Below are 19,415 nucleotides of genomic sequence, written 5' to 3' on the forward strand. Positions count from 1 at the left end.
TATTACATGTAAATCCCTCTCTTTATTTAACTGTAAGCAAAGTGGGGTATAGTTTGGGGGAATCTGTATTTGAACTTTAACATAAAATAGTGAAAATGTTTAACAATGGTTTTGCAGGAACGATTTTTTTTTAAATTTACATATGTTTTAATTTAATTTACGTGGCCCGGAGCGGTGTTTCAGATTGAACCTGAGTTAGTAACGAGATGTGGGCTGCACCTTCGAAAGAATACTTGCAACACACTGAAGGCCGAAATAAAATAATTCTGATGAGTTTATAAAAAGAAATGTAAAATAATAAAGCCTAAAACTACATTTGAAATACATGATATTACCTTTTCGACTATACCAAGTTCGCCTTTATGCATTATATCACGAATAATATTTCCGGCCTTATTGATTACGGATACTGAAGCTGAAATTATCCTTAAAATTAAAGGTCCACGTCCCACTGCTGAATTCATATTATATATTTAATGTCAAAGCAAATTTACAAGTTAACGATCACGCCTCGTCCTTTCTGATTTACCTAAGGTGCAACATGCAGTACTTCGAATGCATACACAGAGTAGTTGCTACTCTGTGGATCGCCAGTAGTCTGTTCTGTGGATTGTGCAATACACAGAATACTTCTCGGTGGTGCAATACTGGATGACATCACCAATTTCAATATCAAGTGGAATTTCAGAAATTATTTATTAATATTTTATTATATTTATTAAATATTATAACGAAATTACTAGTAAAATGATAAATGAGATGTAAAAATATAAAAATTAATACGAAAATACGTCAATTGAATTTTCATATGTTTCGCATTACCACAAGTTCAAAGATTACACTTCGTGTATCGGTTTTCTATAGGTTTTCTCGTTTCGTAGGTTCGAGTTTACTTAAAAGACATCCATTTTAATAGTTTGTATTTTGTGATAATGAGATTCAGAATGAAAAAATAAAAACGTATTTCTTCTAGTTACTCGTTAGCTTTAGCGAATGCACGTGCCACTTCAGAGCATCACCGTAACAAGTTGTTTGGATTGCTGTGATGTGTTCAAAGCTGTCAAATTTGTTTTTCTTTCTTACAAAATTAAAGAGCTGTGGTTAGGAGTACTTATACACAGATATATAGTTTTGTAATAGCGAGTGAAATCCTAGAAACTGTTGAATTTTTTAAAATGTAGGATTAAAGAATGCATCCGTAATAATTTCCGAGGAAAGTGGTAAAGTAACAAAGAGGCTGCTTGAAGAATAAGCCGAAAATATTAATCTGTTTTTTATATAGTAGAAAGTAGAATGTGGTCATTTTTTGCTAGAGACCCAGCGAAAGATTTTGCTATTGAAATAGGTGAATATGTATCTGGACTCGAAGAAAAATCTATATGGAAACTGCATAAAGGCAAAAAGAAGGTAAATAAAATTTACTGTAAGTATATTTAGGGTTTGTAAACGGAAGTTGCTTAATTTCGGTAATTTTCACAGCCAGAGAAAAAAAATGCAATTTAGTGGTATGGATCAAGATTCCAACACTACTTTAAACTGTCCTTTTTAGGTATATAATTTCTTGGAAAATCTTCTTCTTTATCTTCGCCTTCTTCCCATATTTATATGGGGGCGGCATTTCCATCCTTAATTCTTTTCCTCCATTCCTCCCCATCCTGGGCTTTCTCTCTCTTTTAAATCCTCTGCCACCTTCTCCTTCCATCTCAGCTTATGTCTCCCTCTCTTCCCTATCACCTCCAACTTTTTGCACCTCTTCCCCACATACTCCTCACTTCTTCATTCTACATGTCCAAGCCACCTCAACCTAGATTCCTGCATTTTTTTACTCAGAGGTCCCACCTTAACCATACCTCTGATGCAGTTATTTCTTATCCTGTCCTTCCTCGTCACACCACACACCCATCTTAGCATCCTCGTCTCCACCACTTCCATCTTCTCCCCGGAACTCGTAATTGCCCATGTCTCACACTGTACATCAATGCGGGTCTAACAATGGTTTTATACAATCTTCCCTTCATTCTGCAGTTTACTTTCTTATCACACAGCACCCCACTCATCTTTCTCCAGTTCAACCATCCACATTGCATTCTATGCTGTATTTCTGCACTCAATCCTCCATCCCTCTCAATGTTTGAACTCAGGTACTTAAATTTCGAAACGGATGATAGCTTTTCCTCCTGCAGTGTTATAGAACTCTCATCTTCTCCATTCAATGCCATATGTTCTGTCTTTGTATTACTTATCCTCATGCCTCTCTCTTCCAACGCATTCCTCCAAATTCTTTTCTACCTTTCCTTGGGATGGTTCACACAATTGCAATTGTTTGGAAAATAGTAAGGGTTATATACAAAAACTGTTGAGGTTCTTATAATACTAATACAGCAAGTGACTGGAAGAATAACAGGAAATTACAGAACGGTTCAGAAAACCGGAATTAATTAAATATATATTTGGAAAGTTCCTGTGAGAAGCAGTGCTTTCCTTGAGGTAGTAGTAGTAGTAGAAGTAGTGGCATGTGATGCAAGAAAGCAAATGTAAGAGCTTATGCAGCATCAGCCAAAAAAAAAAAAAAAAAAAAAAAAAAATCGCACTATTCCCTCCAAATGCCTGTCCAGTTCCTCCTTAAATTTATTCAACCTATCAACTTCCACAACGACAGATGGAAGTTTGTTCCAGCAATTAACCACCCGCTGGCTAAAGGCAAATTTCCGCACATCTAATCTACATCTATCTTTTCTTAATTTGAATTTATGCCCCCTTAGGTTCGTAATCTGAACAAGTGGAAGGATCCCATCAGAATTCAGTGTGCTGAACCCATTCAAGGCCTTATACACCTCAATCAGATCACCGTGCAGGTGCCTAGTCTCCAGCCACTGCAATTTGTAGAACTTAAGCCTCTCTTGATAAGAGGATCCCTTCATTCCCCTCACCAATCTTGTTGCCCTTCTCTGTACACGCTCAAGTAAATCTACATCCTTCCTAAAATGAGGCCTCCAGACCTGTATGCAGTACTCAAGGTGTGGCCTTACCATTGCCTTATACAGAGGGATAATCACCTCCTCTTCCCTGCTAGCAAAATTCCTATATATTATTGACAAAACCCCATGACCTGCCCTGGCAGCCTGTCTGCATTGCTCAGAAAACTTCATATCTGCCTGCAAAATTACTCCCAGGTCTTTTTCATTTTCTACCACCTTAAGTGTAGTACCACACAGTTGGTACGTTTCTCTGGGGTTACTTCTACCCATATGCAGTACTTTGCATTTGTCAAGGTTTCAGGAAACTTTGGCTCTTTGGCAAATAACATAAAAATAAAAAAATTAAACAAGCCCTTACGGGGATGTCGAGACCAGCAGGGGTTTCTAGACAAATAGCATCACTGGGCCTATAGCCACAAGAATGAATTCAAGATCACCACCATACACAGGCAATTTAAGAAGTGTAGGGATTAGTGAACTAGAGCAAAAAAAAAAAAAAGAGGCTGAATATAGATATTATATTTATGTTATTGACCAAGATGAAACATATCAGAATAAATTTTATACATTTATATTAGCATTAGTAGAGGCATACGATGCAAGAAAGCAAGCTTATGCATCATCAGCCAAAAAAGAAAACCTCCCATTTTACCCCTCCATTCATTCCAAATGCCTGTCCAGCTCAGCCTTAAATTTCTTTAGGCTATCAGCTTCCACAACAAAAGATGGAAGTCTGTTCCACCAATCAACTACCCAATGGCTAAAGGCAAATTTCCACACATTTATTCTACAACTATAGAATAGATATAATTTTGATATCATATATTTGGATTTCAGGAAAGCTTTTGACACTGTTGCGCATGGAAGACTATTGTACATATTTGAGCAGAATGGTATTAAGGATAAGTTGCTACAATGGATAAAAGGATGGTTAAGTGGGAGAAGACATACGGTGGTAATCAATGGGTGCTGCTCTTCTTGGACTAATGTTATTAGTGGAGTCCCACAGGGTACAGTGTTAGGTCCACTGTTGTTTTGTATATTTATCAATGATATTGATGAAGGTATATCAGGCTTAATGTCGAAGTTTGCAGATGATACAAAGGTTGGCAGGGTTGTTAATGACAGTAATGGCAGTGTGCTACTGCAACAGGATCTAGATAATTTGGGCAGATGGGCTAAGAAGTGGCAACTGAAGTTTAACCTTGACAAATGCAAAGTACTGCATATGGGTAGAAGTAACCCCAGAGAAATGTACCAACTGTGTGGTACTACACTTAAGGTGGTAGAAAATGAAAAAGACCTGGGAGTAATTGTGCAGGCAGATATGAAGTTTTCTGAGCAATGCAGACAGGCTGCCAGGGCAGGTCATGGGATTTTGTCAATGATATATAGGAATTTTGCTAGCAGGGAAAAGGAGGTGATTATCCCTCTGTATAAGGCAATGGTCAGGCCACGCCTTGAGTACCGCGTACAGGTCTGGAGGCCTCATTTTAGGAAGGATGTAGATTTACTTGAGCGTGTACAGAGAAGGGCAACAAGATTGGTGAGGGGAATGAAGGGATCCTCTTATCAAGAGAGGCTTAAGTTCTGCAAATTGCAGCGGATGGAGACTAGGCACCTGCGCGGTGATCTGATTGAGGTGTATAAGGCCTTGAATGGGTTGAGCACGGTGAATTCTGATGGGATCCTTCCACTTGTTCAGATTACAAACCTAAGGGAGCATAAATTCAAATTACGAAAGGACAGATGTCGAATAGATGTGCGGAAATTTGCCTTTAGCCAGCGGATGGTTAATTGCTGGAACAAACTTCCATCTGTCGTTGTGGAAGTTGATAGGTTGAATAAATTTAAGGAGGAACTGGACAGGCATTTGGAGGGAATGGTGTGATTTTTTTTTTTTTTTTTTTCTTGGCTGATGCTGCATAAGCTCATACATTTGCTTTCTTGCATCACATGCCACTACTACTACAACTATCTCTCCTCAATTTGAAACTGTGCCCCCTTAGGTTCTTAGTCTGAACAAGAGGAAGAATCCCATCAGCATTCAGCTTGCTCAACCCATTCAAGGCCTTATACACCTCAATCAGATCACCTCACAGGTGCCTACTTTCCAGGCGCTGCAATTTTCAGAACTTAAGCCTTTCTTGGTAAGAGCACCCCTTGGTTCCCCTCACCAATCCTGTTGCCCTTCTTTGTACTCGTTCTAGCAACTCTACATCCTTCCTAAAATGAGGCCGCCAGACCTGTATACAGTACTCTAGGTGTGGCCTAACCATTGCCTTGTAAAATGGGATAATCACCTCCCTGTCCCTGCTAGCAAGATTCCTATATATCATCGACAAGACTCCGTGACCTGCCCTGGCAGTCCGTCTGCACTGCTCAGCGAACTTCATATTTCACTGCACAATTACCCCCAGGTCTTTTTCACTTTCCACTTCCCTGAATGTAGTACCACACAGTTCGTACATTTCTCTTCGGTTATTGCTACCCATATGCAGTACTTTGCATTTGTCAATGTTAAACTTCAGTTGCCACTTCTCAGCCCATTTGCCCAACTTATCTAGATCCAGTTGGAGTAGTATACTGTCTTTAGTGTTGTTAACAATCCTGCCAACCTTTGTATCATCTGCAAACTTGGACATTAAACCTGATATACCTTCATCAATATCATTGATAAATATACAAAACAAAAATGGGCCCAACACCGAACCCTGGGGAACTCCACTAATAACATTTGTCCACGAAGAGCAGTGTCCATTGATTACCACTCTCTATTGTCTCCCATTCAACCATCCCTTTATCCATTGTAGCAATTATACACGTAATGCCATACCTCTTCAATTTGTATAGCAGTTATCCATGTGCAACAGTATGAAAAGCTTTTCTGAAATCCAAGTATAAGATCTAAAAATTATTTTTGGCATTCAGTTCCTTTGTGACCACATCATATAATCCAGTCAAATTGGTCAGACAAGACTTCCCTTTAACAAACCCATGCTGTGTCTTAACTATTACTGCAGTCTTGTCTAGATTAACCTGCAATGCTTCTTTAACCAGTGATTCCATTATTTTCCCCAGAACACAAGTTAAACTAACAGGTCTGTGGTTACTTGTGTCACCTTTTGAAGCCCCCTTTGTGAATTGGTGATGCATTTGCACACCCCCAGTCCATGGAGACCAAGGAAGCTCTCATAATTATGGCTAAGGGTTTGCGTACGTAGCACACATTTCTTGATTAGACCGGGATTCGAGCCCGTGACTACCAAATACGGAGGATGTGGAAAGGTCAGGGAATGACCACTGCATATCCCCAGAGCAATATGGCCTTTGTTGCTAATGCTCCTTAAAACCAAATAACAACAACATAACAGCTAAGGGTTTTGCTTACTTCCTTTGCTGCCTCCTTTAATATAACGGGATAGATCCCGTCCACTCCAGATAACTTCCTTATGTTTAACTTCAACAATTTCTCCTCCACTTTGCTATCAGTTATTATAAAATCAGTTAGCTCTCTGTTAGAGTTTGATAAACTTCTGGCACTCCTCTCATTGAATAACTCCTCATGTGTGATGAATGTAGATGCAAAACACTCATTTAGTTTATCAGCTACCTGAGCATGATCATCAACAGTCAACACATCTGTGTTAAGTGGTCCAATCTGATTCATCCCTTTCCTTCTAGAGTTTACATAAATAAAGAACTTTTCTTTGTTTTTCTTTGCATCCTTTGCCAAAGATTTCTCTTAATCTACCTTGGCCTGCCTAACCTCCATATATTTGGATTTCAGGAAAGCTTTTGACACTGTTGTGCATGGAAGACTATTGTACAGATTGGAGCAGAATGGTATTAAGGGTAAGTTGCTACAATGGATAAAAGGTTGGTTGAGTGGGAGAAGACATAGGCTGGTAATTAATGGGTGCTGCTCTTCGTGGACTAATGTTATTAGTGGAGTCCCACAGGGTTCGGTGTTGGGTCCTCGGTTGTTTTGTATATTTATCAATGATATTGATGAAGGTATATAAGGCTTAATGTCGAAGTTTGCAGACATTCAAAGGTTGGCAGAGTTGTTAATGACAGTAATGGCAGTGTGCTACTGCAACAGGATCTAGATAATTTGGTCAGATGGGCTAAGAAGTGGCAACTGAAGTTTAACCTTGACAAATGCAAAGTACTGCATATGGGTAGAAGTAACCCCAGAGAAACGTACCGACTGTGTGGTACTACACTTAAAGTGGTAGAAAATGAAAAAGACCTGGGAGTAATTGTGCAGTCAGATATGAAGTTTTCTGAGCAATGCAGACAGGCTGCCAGGGCAGGTCATGGGGTTTTGTCAATGATATATAGGAATTTTGCTAGCAGGGAAAAGGAGGTGATTGTCCCTTTGTATAAGGCAATGGTCAGACCACGCCTTGAGTACCTTGTACATGTCTGGAGGCCTCCTTTTAGGAAGGATGTAGATTTGCTTGAGTGTGTACAGAGAAGGGCAACAAGATTGGTGAGGGGAATGAAGGGATCCTTTTGCCAAGAGAGGCTTAAGTTATGCAAATTGCAGTGGCTGGAGACTAGGCACCTGCGCGGTGATCCGATTGAGGTGTATAAGGCCTTGAATGGGTTGAGCACGATGAATTCTAATGGGCTCTTTCCACTTTTTCAGATTACGAACCTAAGGGGGCATAAATTCAAATTAAGAAAAGACAGATGTAGAATAGTTGTGCGGAAATTTGCCTTTAGCCAGCGGGTGGTTAATTACTGGAACAAACTTCCATCTGTCGTTGTGGAAGTTGATAGGTTAAATATATTTAAGTTGGAACTGGACAGGCCTTTGGAGGGAATGGTGTGTTTTTTTTTTTTTTTTTGGCTGATGTTGCATAAGCTCATACACTTGCTTTCTTGCATCGCATGCCACTACTACTACTACTACCTCCTTTGTGACTTGATTACAGACTAGTTTATATCTGCCATATCCTTCTGTGTCACCTGATACTTTATATGCATCCCATACATTCTTCTTCTCTGCCACAAGCCTGATTAATTCATCTGACATCCATTTAGGCCTAAACCTTGAACAGTATTTCTTAGTTGGAATGAAAAGCCTAGAAGCTTCCAAAATTAAGTCCCCGGACGCATCCCATTTAGAATTCAACGTTTGTAACATCATCAGTTGATCCCACTGTTCAGAATTTAAAACGGCCTGAGACCTCTGTAGACACCTTTATGAAAGCAAAAGCCCTTCCCTTTAGCCTTGATGGTAGTTAAATTAGCATTAGCATCAGTATATGATGCAAGAAAGCAAGCTTATGCAGCATCAGCCAAAAAAAAAAAAAACAATCCCATTTCACCTTTTCCGTTTGTTCCAAATACCTGTCGAGCTCAGCCTTAAATTTATTTAGGCTATCAACTTCCACAACAAAGGATGGAAGTCTGTTCCACCAACTAACTACCTGCTGGCTAAAGGCAAACTTCTGCACATCTATCCTACATCTTTAAGTAATTCCCACATCAGTTTATTGTGATCACTATCGCCCAGTGGTTCCTTTATCTGCAAATTCTTAATGCATGAATAATCACTGCTGATAATCAGATCAAGAGTATTACTTCCTCTGGTTGCCTCTTGAACATGTTGCTGTAGAAAACAGTCATCCAATAAATCCCCAAAGCCTTGCTAGTGTGTGAGTGACCAATCCACAAGTTCCAGTCAATATCTGAAAAGTTAAAATTCCCCAATATAAGACATTCTGATTTACTGGCCCACTATTTCTCTGCACAATTGTTTATTATACTCATCAGATTCATTAGGCCTATAACACACACCTACTCTCATTTTTCCTTTCCCAGTGCTTATTTCACACCAAACAGGCTCAACACTGCATTGTCCACCATCATCAGTTGGATGCACTTCCTTAAATTTTATGTGTTTCTTTATTAACAGCATAACCCCTCCTCCCTGTCTATCCTTCCTATGCACATTGTACTCCCTAAATTCCAATTCTGCACTGTTTATATCTGTGTGTTACCACGTCTCTGATATCCCAACAATATCCGCCTTTGATGTCTTGACTATCACTTCAAGCTCATCAAATTTATTAACTATACTCCTAGCATTGGTGTACATGCAACTATACATGCACCTGTTCCTACTGTTAGTTACCCTAACACAGCCGATGTATTTACTTGTTCCACTATGACTCCCAGCAGTCCTGGAAATCTCCATTACCAGGCTGCTGGTCATTCTAATAGAAGCAGTGCAAGAATCACTTTTGCTTCTGCCTGCAGCCACTGTTAACCTTTTAGTCTGTGTATCCCCCAAGCTAGCAGTTTTCCGACCCACCTAACACTGCTTCGATAGCATCAGCAAATATTCTTGCACCCTTTCTATTTAAGTGTACCCCATCCCCGTCGAAGCAGTCTCTCCTGTCAACAAGCATAGACCAGGCTGAAAAAAAAATTCTACTCCTGGAGCCTTGCACAGTCTCTCCAGGGCTGAATTGATCGACAAGGTTCTCATCATATACTCCCTCCTATTGTGTCTGGGCAGAATTGCAGACACTTTCACATTTAACCCTAACGTGTGACTTTTTTTTCAACATTGACCTCTTGACCAGTTTTTCAACATTGACTCTTAATGCCACATGATTACTTTTGTTTAAATTTAAAATTAATCTACAAATGAAAGTGTCCAGATCACTCCTTTACTTTTAAAATAGATTGTGTCTGTTAGTGACCTTGAGTTCATTCTCCTGGCAGTACCCCTTCCAATCCTTTTTTCTTTAATGTGGATGGGGAAGAAGAACATGATGTTCAGGCAGCTGACCCACCTCCCTTTGCTTGCCACTCCTGAGCACATTGCTAATGAGATGAACACAGAGAAGGCAAAAATATAATAAGGTTTAATATAGTTTAAGGAAGGATGCAACGTGGTTATTTTCCATTAAGGTTATTATTATTAAATTACAGTTGCTCAGAGCAAAACGGATACAAAAATATAGATTGTGACAAGTTTAATAATAGGAAATATACATATATTAGATTAGATGCATACAAATAAAAGCTTTCGGCTGTTTAGTCAACCTTCTTCAGTTAAACTGACAGTTAGAATGGAGCATGAGGGCGTGTACTGCCAATCTGGATCTTAGAAAGGCTTTTGATACTGTTGCACATGGAAGACTGCTACACAAATTGGAGCAGTGTGACATTGGAGGCAAATTGCTGCTATGGATAAAGGGGTGGTTGAGGGGGAGAAGACAGAGAGTGGTAATCAATGGACACTGCTCATCGTGGACTAATGTTATTAGTGGAGTCCCTCAGGGCTCAGTGTTGGGTCCATTATTGTTTTCTGTATTTATAAATGATATTGATGATGGTATATCAAGCTTAATGTCCAAGTTTGCAGACGATACAAAGGTTGGCAGGGTTGTCAAGGACACTACTGACACTATGCTACTGCAACAGGATCTGGAAAGGTTGAGCAGATGGGCTGAGAGGTGGCAAATGAAGTTTAACATTGACAAATGTAAAGTACTACACATGGGAAACAGCAACCCCAGAGCAACGTATCAACTCTGTGGTACTACACTGACAGTGGTAGAGAATGAAAGGGACTTGGGGGTGGTTGTGCAGGCAGATATGAAGTTCTCTGAACAGTGCAGACGGGCTGCAAGAGTAGCTCATGGAGTATTGTCAATGATATACAGGAATTTTTCCAGCAGGGATAAGGAAGTGATTATTCCCTTGTATAAGGCAATGATCAGGCCACACCTAGAGTACTGTATACAGGTCTGGAGGCCTCATTTCAAGAAGGATGTAGAGCTGCTGGAACGAGTACAGAGAAGGGCAACAAGATTAGTGAATGGAACAAAGGGGTGCTCTTACGAAGAAAGGCTTAAGTTTTGCAAATTACAGTGTCTGGAGACTAGGCACCAGCGAGGTGATCTGATAGAGGTGTATAAAGCCTTGAATGGTTTAAGCATGCTCAATGCTGATGGGATTCTTCCTCTAGCTCAGAAAAATCACCTGAGAGGGCATAAATTCAAATTGAGGAAAGACAGATGTAGGATAGACGTGCGGAAATTTGCCTTTAGCCAGCGGGTGGTTGGTTGGTGGAACAGACTTCCATCCCTTGTAGTGGAGGTTGATAGCCTAAATAAGTTTAAGGCTCAGCTGGACAGGTATTTTGAACGAACAGAGGGGTGAAGTGGAAGTGGGTTTTTTTTTTGGCTGATGCTGCATAAGCTTGCTTTCTTGCATCAAATGCCTCTACTAATGCTAATGCTAATCTTGTACGTGAAGTGCGTGTTTAATTGTTGGATGTTGAAGCCTGTGTTTGGCAATAGCTGAGTGCTCCACATCCGCTAAGCGGATGTGGAGCACTCAGCTATTGCCGAACATGTTGGGCAACCCACCATGACATTGACCCACACCGTGATGTTGTGATTGTGGATAAGTCCTGCCATTATTGGCGACGCGCCTGGTTGGAGTCGTTAAACATCAAATGCTCCAATACCTCAGTGAACAGGAACAGTGGTTGTCAAGTCCACCCTATCACTGAAACAGCAATCCTGTTCATTGGCAAACTCTGGCCAATGAACGCTGGCCACGTCCACATACATCACAGGCTTCAACATCTAACAATTAATCACGCACTTCACATACAAGATTGGCAGTACACACCCTCATGCTCCATTTTAATTGTCAGTTTAACTGAAGAAGGTTGACTAAACAACTGAAAGCTTTTATTTGTATCTAATCTAATCTAATATATGTATATTTCCTATTATTAACTTTGTCACAATCTATATTTTTGTATCCGTTTCGCTCTGAGCAACTGTAATTTAATAATAATAATGAATCCAGAGCGCACAGGCCTCTTTAATCATATTCCATTAAGGTTATTATTATATTAAAACCACTCTTATACCATGTGAAAATTAATAATTTAGGCAAACTAAATTAGTAATTTAGGCAAACAGGCCTAATAAACTATATTAGTTTATTAGGTTGTTTGTCTAAATTACTAGACATTAGGGTTGATCTTCAAGCAGGCCTCTGGGGTTGGGAATATTCATATTCACAATAACTGTACAATCCTGCACTAACCGTTATTAAATAAATTAGAGTTGTGTTGTATTAAGTTAATAATGATAAAGATGAAATGAAATAAATAGAATGAATAATATAACTACACCAGATAAAATAAGATAACTGTCTGTACAATAAAAATATAAATTTTAAAATAAAATAAAACAATGTAGATAAAACACTGGATAAAAGCAATAAAAGCGATAAAATACCAAAGCTTTCAGAGGCGTCCTCTTCCTTTTTCAACATTGAAGCTTATTGTACAGTGCATCCTTAAATATCAGCAGGTTCACAGTTCACAGCATGTGTTTCCAGAGGAGCATGGGCAGTATTCTCCCCATGTGCACTGGAACTGGAAATGGCTCAGGGGCGTGCCAGGTGGAACCATTCATCCTGTCCAAGAACTACAGCTTCGAAGAGGGGATGAATGCAGATTCCCCTGTCTCTATTAATAGTATTGCTCTCAGAGCAGCAAATTCGCAAGCTCTCGAGCCACTTGCGGTCCCAAAATCCATGTGCCCAGTTGACAATACCAGCTTTGTTGGAAGAGATAGTAGTAGTAGTAGTAGTAGTAATGGCGGCATGTGATGCAAGAAAGCAAATGTATGAGCTTATGCAGCATCAGCCAAAAAAAAAAAAAAAAAAAATCACACCATTCCCTCCAAAGGCCTGTCCAGTTCCTCCTTAAATTTATTTAACCTATCAACTTCCACAACGACAGATGGAAGTTTGTTCCAGCAATTAACCACCCGCTGGCTAAAGGCAAATTTCCGCACATCTATTCTACATCTGTCTTTTCTAAATTTGAATTTATGCCCCCTTAGGTTCATAATCTGAACAAGTGGAAGGATCCCATCAGAATTCAGTGTGCTCAACCCATTCAAGGCCTTATACACCTCAATCAGATCACCGCGCAGGTGCCTAGTCTCCATCTGCTGCAATTTGCAGAACTTAAGCCTCTCTTGGTAAGAGGATCCCTTCATTCCCCTCACCAATCTTGTTGCCCTTCTCTGTACATGCTCAAGTAAATCTACATCCTTCCTGAAATGAGGCCTTTAGACCTGTATGCAGTACTCAAGGTTTGGCCTGACCATTGCCTTATACAGAGGGATAATCACCTCCTTTTCCCTACTAGCAAAATTCCTATATATCATTGACAAAACCCCATGACCTGCCCTGGCAGCCTGTCTGCATTGCTCAGAGAATTTCATATCTGACTGCACAATTACTCCCAGGTCTTTTTTATTTTCTACCACCTTAAGTGTAGTACCACACAGTTGGTACGTTTCTCTGGGGTTATTTCTACCCATATGCAGTACTTTGCATTTGTCAAGGTTAAACTTCAGTTGCCACTTCTTAGCCCATCTGCCCAAATTAACTAGATCCTGTTGCAGTAGCACACTGCCATTACTGTCATTAACAACCCTGCCAACCTTTGTATCATCTGCAAACTTCGACATTAAGCCTGATATACCTTCATCAATATCATTGATAAATATACAAAACAACAGTGGACCTAACACCGAACCCTGTGGGACTCCACTAATAACATTAGTCCAAGAAGAGCAGCATCCATTGATTACCATCCTCTGTCTTCTCGCACTTAACTATCCTTTTATCCATTGTAGCAACTTACCCTTAATACCATTCTGCTCCAATTTGTACAGTAGTCTTCCATGCGCAACAGTGTCAAAAGCTTTCCTGAAATCCAAATATATGATATCAAAATTATTTTTTGCACCCAGTTCCTTTGTAACCACATCATAATATCCTATCAAATTTGTCAGACAAGACTTTCCCTTAACAAACCCATGCTGTGTCTGAATGATTACTGCAGTCTTGTCTAGATGATCCTGCAATGCATCTTTAACCAGCGACTCCATTATTTTACCCAGAACAGAAGTTAAACTAACTGGCCTGTAATTACTCGTGTCACCCTTCGATCCCCCTTTGTGAATTGGGGATACATTTGCACATCTCCAGTCCGTGGGAACCTCCCCTGAGTCCAAGGATGCTCTCATAATTATGGCTAAGGGTTTGCTTAGTTGCTCTGCCACCTCCTTTAATATAACTGGATAGATCCCATCCACCCCAGGTGCTTTTCTTACGTTTAACTTCAACAATTTCTCTTCCACTTTGCTCTCAGTTATTACAAGATCATTAAGCACCCTGCTACAATTTGATAACCTTCCGCCATTTTCAAACCTTAATAATTCCTCACGTGTGAATGTAGATGCAAAATATTCATTCAGTTTGTTTGCTATCTGAGCAGGATCATCAACAGTCGAACCATCGATGTCAAGTGGACCAATCAGATTCATTCCCTTCCTTTTAGAGTTTATATAAGTAAAGAAATCCTTGCTGTTTTTCTTAGCATCTTTTGCCAAGGATTTCTCGTAATCTGCCTTCGCCTGCCGAACCTCCTTTGTCACCTGATTACAGATTAACTTATATCTGCCATAGGCTTCTGAGTCGGTTGATAATTTATATGCATCCCATGCATTTTTCTTCTCTGTTACGAGTCTCATTAGTTCATTTGACAACCATTTAGCCCCAAACCTTGAACAATATTTCTTAATAGGTATGAAACTTTTAGTAGCTTCTACGATTAATTCCTTGAATGCTTCCCACTTAGAATTTACTGTTGGCAACATCGTCAGTTGATCCCACTGTACAGAATTTAAAAACTGTCGGAGACCACTGTACTCGCCTTTACGGAAGCAAAAACCCTTTCCTTTACCCCTGATGATAATTAAATCTTTAAGTAAATCCCACGTCAGTACAATGTGATCACTGCCACCTAGTGGTTCTTTTATATGCAAATTCCTAATACATGAATGATCACTGCTGATAACCAGATCAAGAGTATTACTTTCTCTGGTTGCCTCTCGAACATGCTGCTGCAGAAAACAATCATCCAGTAAATCCACAAAATCTGACTAGTGTGTGAGTGCCCAACCCATAAGTTCCAGTCAGTATCTGGGAAGTTAAAATCCCCCATTATAAGACATTCCGATTTACTAGCCCACTCTATTTCTCTGTACAATTGTTCATTGTACTCATTCGAGTCATTAGGCCTATAACACACTCCTACTGTTATTTTTGCTTTCGCAGTGCTTATGTCACACCAAACTGACTCAACAGTTTTCTTTCTAAAGAGGGCGCTGACTCTCTTTAGAAAATACAGCTGCGAGTTACAGGCTCCGAAAAAAACGATAAGTGTTTGCTTTTTATTTACATAATTGTTATTTTATATTGTACTTAATACGTAGTCTTATAGTTCTAATTACGCTGGTTATTTTTATTTTAATTTATATAAACAGTTTTTGTAGATATACGTAATACTTTATAAAACCGTTATTTCGTTCGAATATTGCAGGCATTGTTTTTGTATATAGTGATAGGGAATTCAAATTTTTAATTGAAATAGCTAGGTAGCTCTAGCGTATAATTATAGAAACAGTAATACGCTTCACTATTTCTATTAGATAGCATAGTATTGACATTTAATTTAATTTAATTTATCGATCTTATTAATTTAAAATATCTTGCCCCAAACTAGAGCAGCAAAGCAACGGGCACAAAGTGGCAGGAGTGCTGTGACTCGGGGGAGAACTGAGGGGGGCGATTCTCCAACGCGTCACAGCCTAAAAAAATGTGTAACTTGTGAAATTTTTGCCGAACTATTTGGAACGGAACATGATATTGCCATGGGGGATGTCTTTGTGTGTGCGCGCGGTGTAAGGAAATCAGGCGACAACTCAGCGTTGTTATGGGCCTATATGAGAGTTTGAAGGACAGGGTGGATGCTCTCGAAAGATCTAAATTGAGGGGCCCATCAGGCTCTCAGCTGCCCACATCAACGCCAGAGCTTGCACTTGGTCATCACACAACACAGTGGCAACCCCCAAGGCAGATTGCGCTGGTCCCAAAGGAACTTGTAGTTGTTGGTGACTCTATAGTCAGGGAAACGGGAAACATCCTTTTTAGAAAGGATAGATGGAACAGGACCAGAGTATGTCTGCCAGGGGCAAAGGTTGATGACGTTGTAGAGCAGATATCATCTTTTAAGGGCACAAAAGGTGATATAGTTGTACACATTGGCACTAATGATATTAAGAGTAGGGGACCGGCAGAATTACTTAACAAGTACAGGTCACTGATGAAAAAAAGCCGTGAATTAGGGTTGAATTTGAAAGTGTCTGCAATTCTGCCCAGACACGATAGGAGGGAGTATATGATGAGAGCCTTGTTGATCAATTCAGCTCTGGAAAGATTGTGCAAGGCTCAAGGGGTAGAATTTTTTTCAGCCTGGACTGTACTTGTTAACAGGACAGACTGCTTCTACAGAGATGGGATACACTTAAATAGAAAGGGTGCAAGAATATTTGCTGATGCTATCGAGGCAGTGTTAGGTGGGTCGGAAAACTGATAGCTTGGGGGGATACAAGGACTAATAGTTTAACAGTAGCCATAGGCAGAGGTGAAGGTGATTCTTGCACAACTTCTATTAGAATAAGTAGCGACCTGGAGCGAGGGGTGTTGGGGGTTTCAGGGACGGATGTCAGTCGTCGTGAAACAGGTGGGTATATGGGATGTGTTAGAGTGGCTGGCAATAGGAATAGGTGCATGTATACTTGCATGTATACCAATGCTAGAAGTATAGTAAATAAATTTGATGAATTTGAAGTGTTGGTCAAGACATCAAAGGCAGATATTGTTGGGATATCAGAGACGTGGTGTCACACAGATATAAGGAATGCCGAACTGGAATTTGGGGAGTACAATGTGTACAGAAAGGATAGTCAGGATAGGAAGGGAGGAGGTGTTATGCTGTTAATAAAGAAAAACATAAAATCAAAAGAAGTGCATCCAGTTGATATAGATGAACAGTGCACCCCAGATTTGATGGTGCTCCTCCCAAAAATGCTCCGCTACAACAGACCGCCCATAATCCCTGGTCTTTATTGCACTGATATGCTCCCCCATATGATCTTTAAACCGATGCTTTGTTTCACCAACATAACAATCCCCCCAATCCAGGCATTTTATCTCATATATGACCCCACTTGCACATTAAATAGGTACACAACTATGTGTGCAACCTCCGCCCTGGTAGCTGCACACAGTGTGTCTGGCAATCGCACAACACCCGAGTTATATGCTCAGGCCCAGATAGTAGGGAATGTATGTGGTGGCAACGGGTGTAAAAGGCTCTCTATGTCCGTGTCCCGCTTCTCGGATACATTTATCTATGATCCTGTGGGGGTAGCCGCATTTTCTGAGATCTGCTGTGACACATTTAATTTCTTCTCTTCTATCCTCGGAGGTGCTGCAATGGGACCCATTCCTATCCAGTAATGCCCTAATGATGCTATTCTTGTGATGGTTGACTTGTGCTGTATTGTAATATGTGTATTGGCCCTGGCACATGGGTTTCCTATACACTGGTTTTCACTCTAGGGCCTTCCCTATGTACCAACACATCAAGGAAAGGGAGGAAACCAAGCACCTCATCTTCTCTCCCCCTCCGAATAATTGTAAACATATCGTCGATGTATTGTTTCCATCTGTGCATGGGGAGAACTGATCCATCAAAAATCCTGGATTTGAGCTCCTCCATAGCCAAATTTGCTATGACAGCACTAATAGGGAGCCTTGCTGCACCGTGAACCTGCTTATACATTGGGGTTTGAAATACCATGGTGATACTCGAGAGACACAGCTCCACTCCACTACAAATATCCTCCACACTTAACGGAGTCCTATTCCTTAGGGTGTCATCTTTCTCCAATGCCACACGTGCACATTTCACCCCATGGTCAATAGGAATACACGTAAACAAGGATACCACATCAAATGAAACCATGGTCTTGCCCTCTTCTATAACCTTATAAATCGTTATTGTGAACATTAGGATGATGTTTCGGATATGTTATGGGTATTGATATCTGAAACGTTACCCTAATGTATAGTAATGTAGGCGAACAGCCTAATAAACTATATGATTAATTTTCACATGGTATTAGGGTGATTTTAATATAAAATAATAATAACCTTATAATAAGGTTTCTAAAATCCTAAAACAAAGAATTCAAAGAGGTTATATACCTCAATCAGATCACCTCGCAGGTGCCTAGTCTCCAGATGCTGCAATTTGCAAACCTTAAGCCCTTCTTGGTAAGAGGATCCCTTCATTCCCCTCGCCAATACTGTGGCCCTTCTTGTACTTGTTCTGGCAACTATACATATTTCCGAAAATGAGGCCTCCAGACCTGTATTGATGTACTCAAGGTGTGGCCTACCCATTGCCTTGTACAAAAGGATAATCATCTCCTTATCCCTACTAGCAAAATTTCTGTATATCATTGACAAGATCCCATGACCTGCCCTGGCAGCCTGTCTGCATTGCTCAGAAAACTTCATATGTGACTGCACAATTACTCCCAGGTCTGGGCGCCTCCGTAGCCAGGTGGGAAGGAGCAGAAGTGCGTAGCACACGCTTCTTGATTAGACCGGGGTTCGAGCCCGTCACCACCAAATACGGAGGATGCGGAAAGGTCAGGGAATGACCACCGCATATTCCCAGAGCAATATTGCCTTAGTTGCTAATGCTCCCAAAAACCAAAACAACAAACAGCTCCCAGGTCTTTTTCATTTTTTAACCACCCTAAGTGTAGTACCACACAGTTGGTATGTTTCTCTGGGGGGTTACTTCTATCCAAATGCAGTACTTTGCATTTGTCAATACTAAACTTCAGTTTCCAGTTCTCAGCCCGTTTGCCCGACATTTCTAGATCCTGTTGCAGTAGTGCACTGTGATTACTGTCATTAACAACTCTGCCAACCTTTGTGTCATCTGCATACATGGACATTAAAACTGGTATACCTTCAACAGTATCATTGATAAATATACAAAACAACGGTAGGCTCAACACTGAACTCTCATACACCAGATAATTCTGCAATGATTCTTTAACCAGTGACTATTATTTTCCCCGGCACAGAAGTTAAATTAACAGATCTGTAATTACTCGTCTCACACTTTGATCCCCCTTTGTGAATTGGGGATACATTTGCAGATCTCCAGTCCATGGGGACTTCCCCTGACTTCAAAGATTCTCTCATAATTATGTCTAAGGGTTTGCTTATTTCCTTTTCTGCCTCCTTTAATATAACGACAGATCCCATACATCCCAGGTACCTTTCTTATGTTTAACTTCAACAATTTCTCCTCCACTTTGCTCTCAGTTTTTATAAAATCATTAAACTCCCTGTTAGAGTTTAATATCTTCTGTCATTCACTTCTCTACAGAATTGCTCATGCAAAATACTCATTCAGTTTGTCAGCTATCTCAG

General features: G+C 40.2%; 2 protein-coding genes across 2 annotated transcripts in view; one reads left to right on the forward strand and one right to left on the reverse strand.

Annotated features, from left to right (window-relative positions):
• The window catches only part of LOC150082286 (3'(2'),5'-bisphosphate nucleotidase 1), a 42,482-nt gene extending 41,897 nt beyond the window's left edge, over window positions 1-585 (reverse strand). Inside the window, exon 1 of the mRNA XM_090380104.1 lies at window positions 336-585. Within this exon, the coding sequence (XP_090236230.1) occupies window positions 336-464 (129 nt within the window). The 5' untranslated portion in view covers window positions 465-585. The remainder of the gene's footprint in view (window positions 1-335) is intronic.
• A 708-nt stretch (window positions 586-1,293) lies between these two features.
• yata (N-terminal kinase-like protein yata) overlaps window positions 1,294-19,415 on the forward strand; it is a 238,753-nt gene continuing 220,631 nt past the window's right edge. Inside the window, exon 1 of the mRNA XM_090380105.1 lies at window positions 1,294-1,407. Coding sequence (XP_090236231.1) covers window positions 1,294-1,407 — 114 coding nt within the window. The remainder of the gene's footprint in view (window positions 1,408-19,415) is intronic.

Source organism: Mastigoproctus giganteus, chromosome 8 (genome assembly GCF_048544385.1).
Source record: "Mastigoproctus giganteus isolate SK-2022 chromosome 8, ASM4854438v1, whole genome shotgun sequence".
Classification (NCBI taxonomy): domain Eukaryota; kingdom Metazoa; phylum Arthropoda; class Arachnida; order Uropygi; family Thelyphonidae; genus Mastigoproctus; species Mastigoproctus giganteus.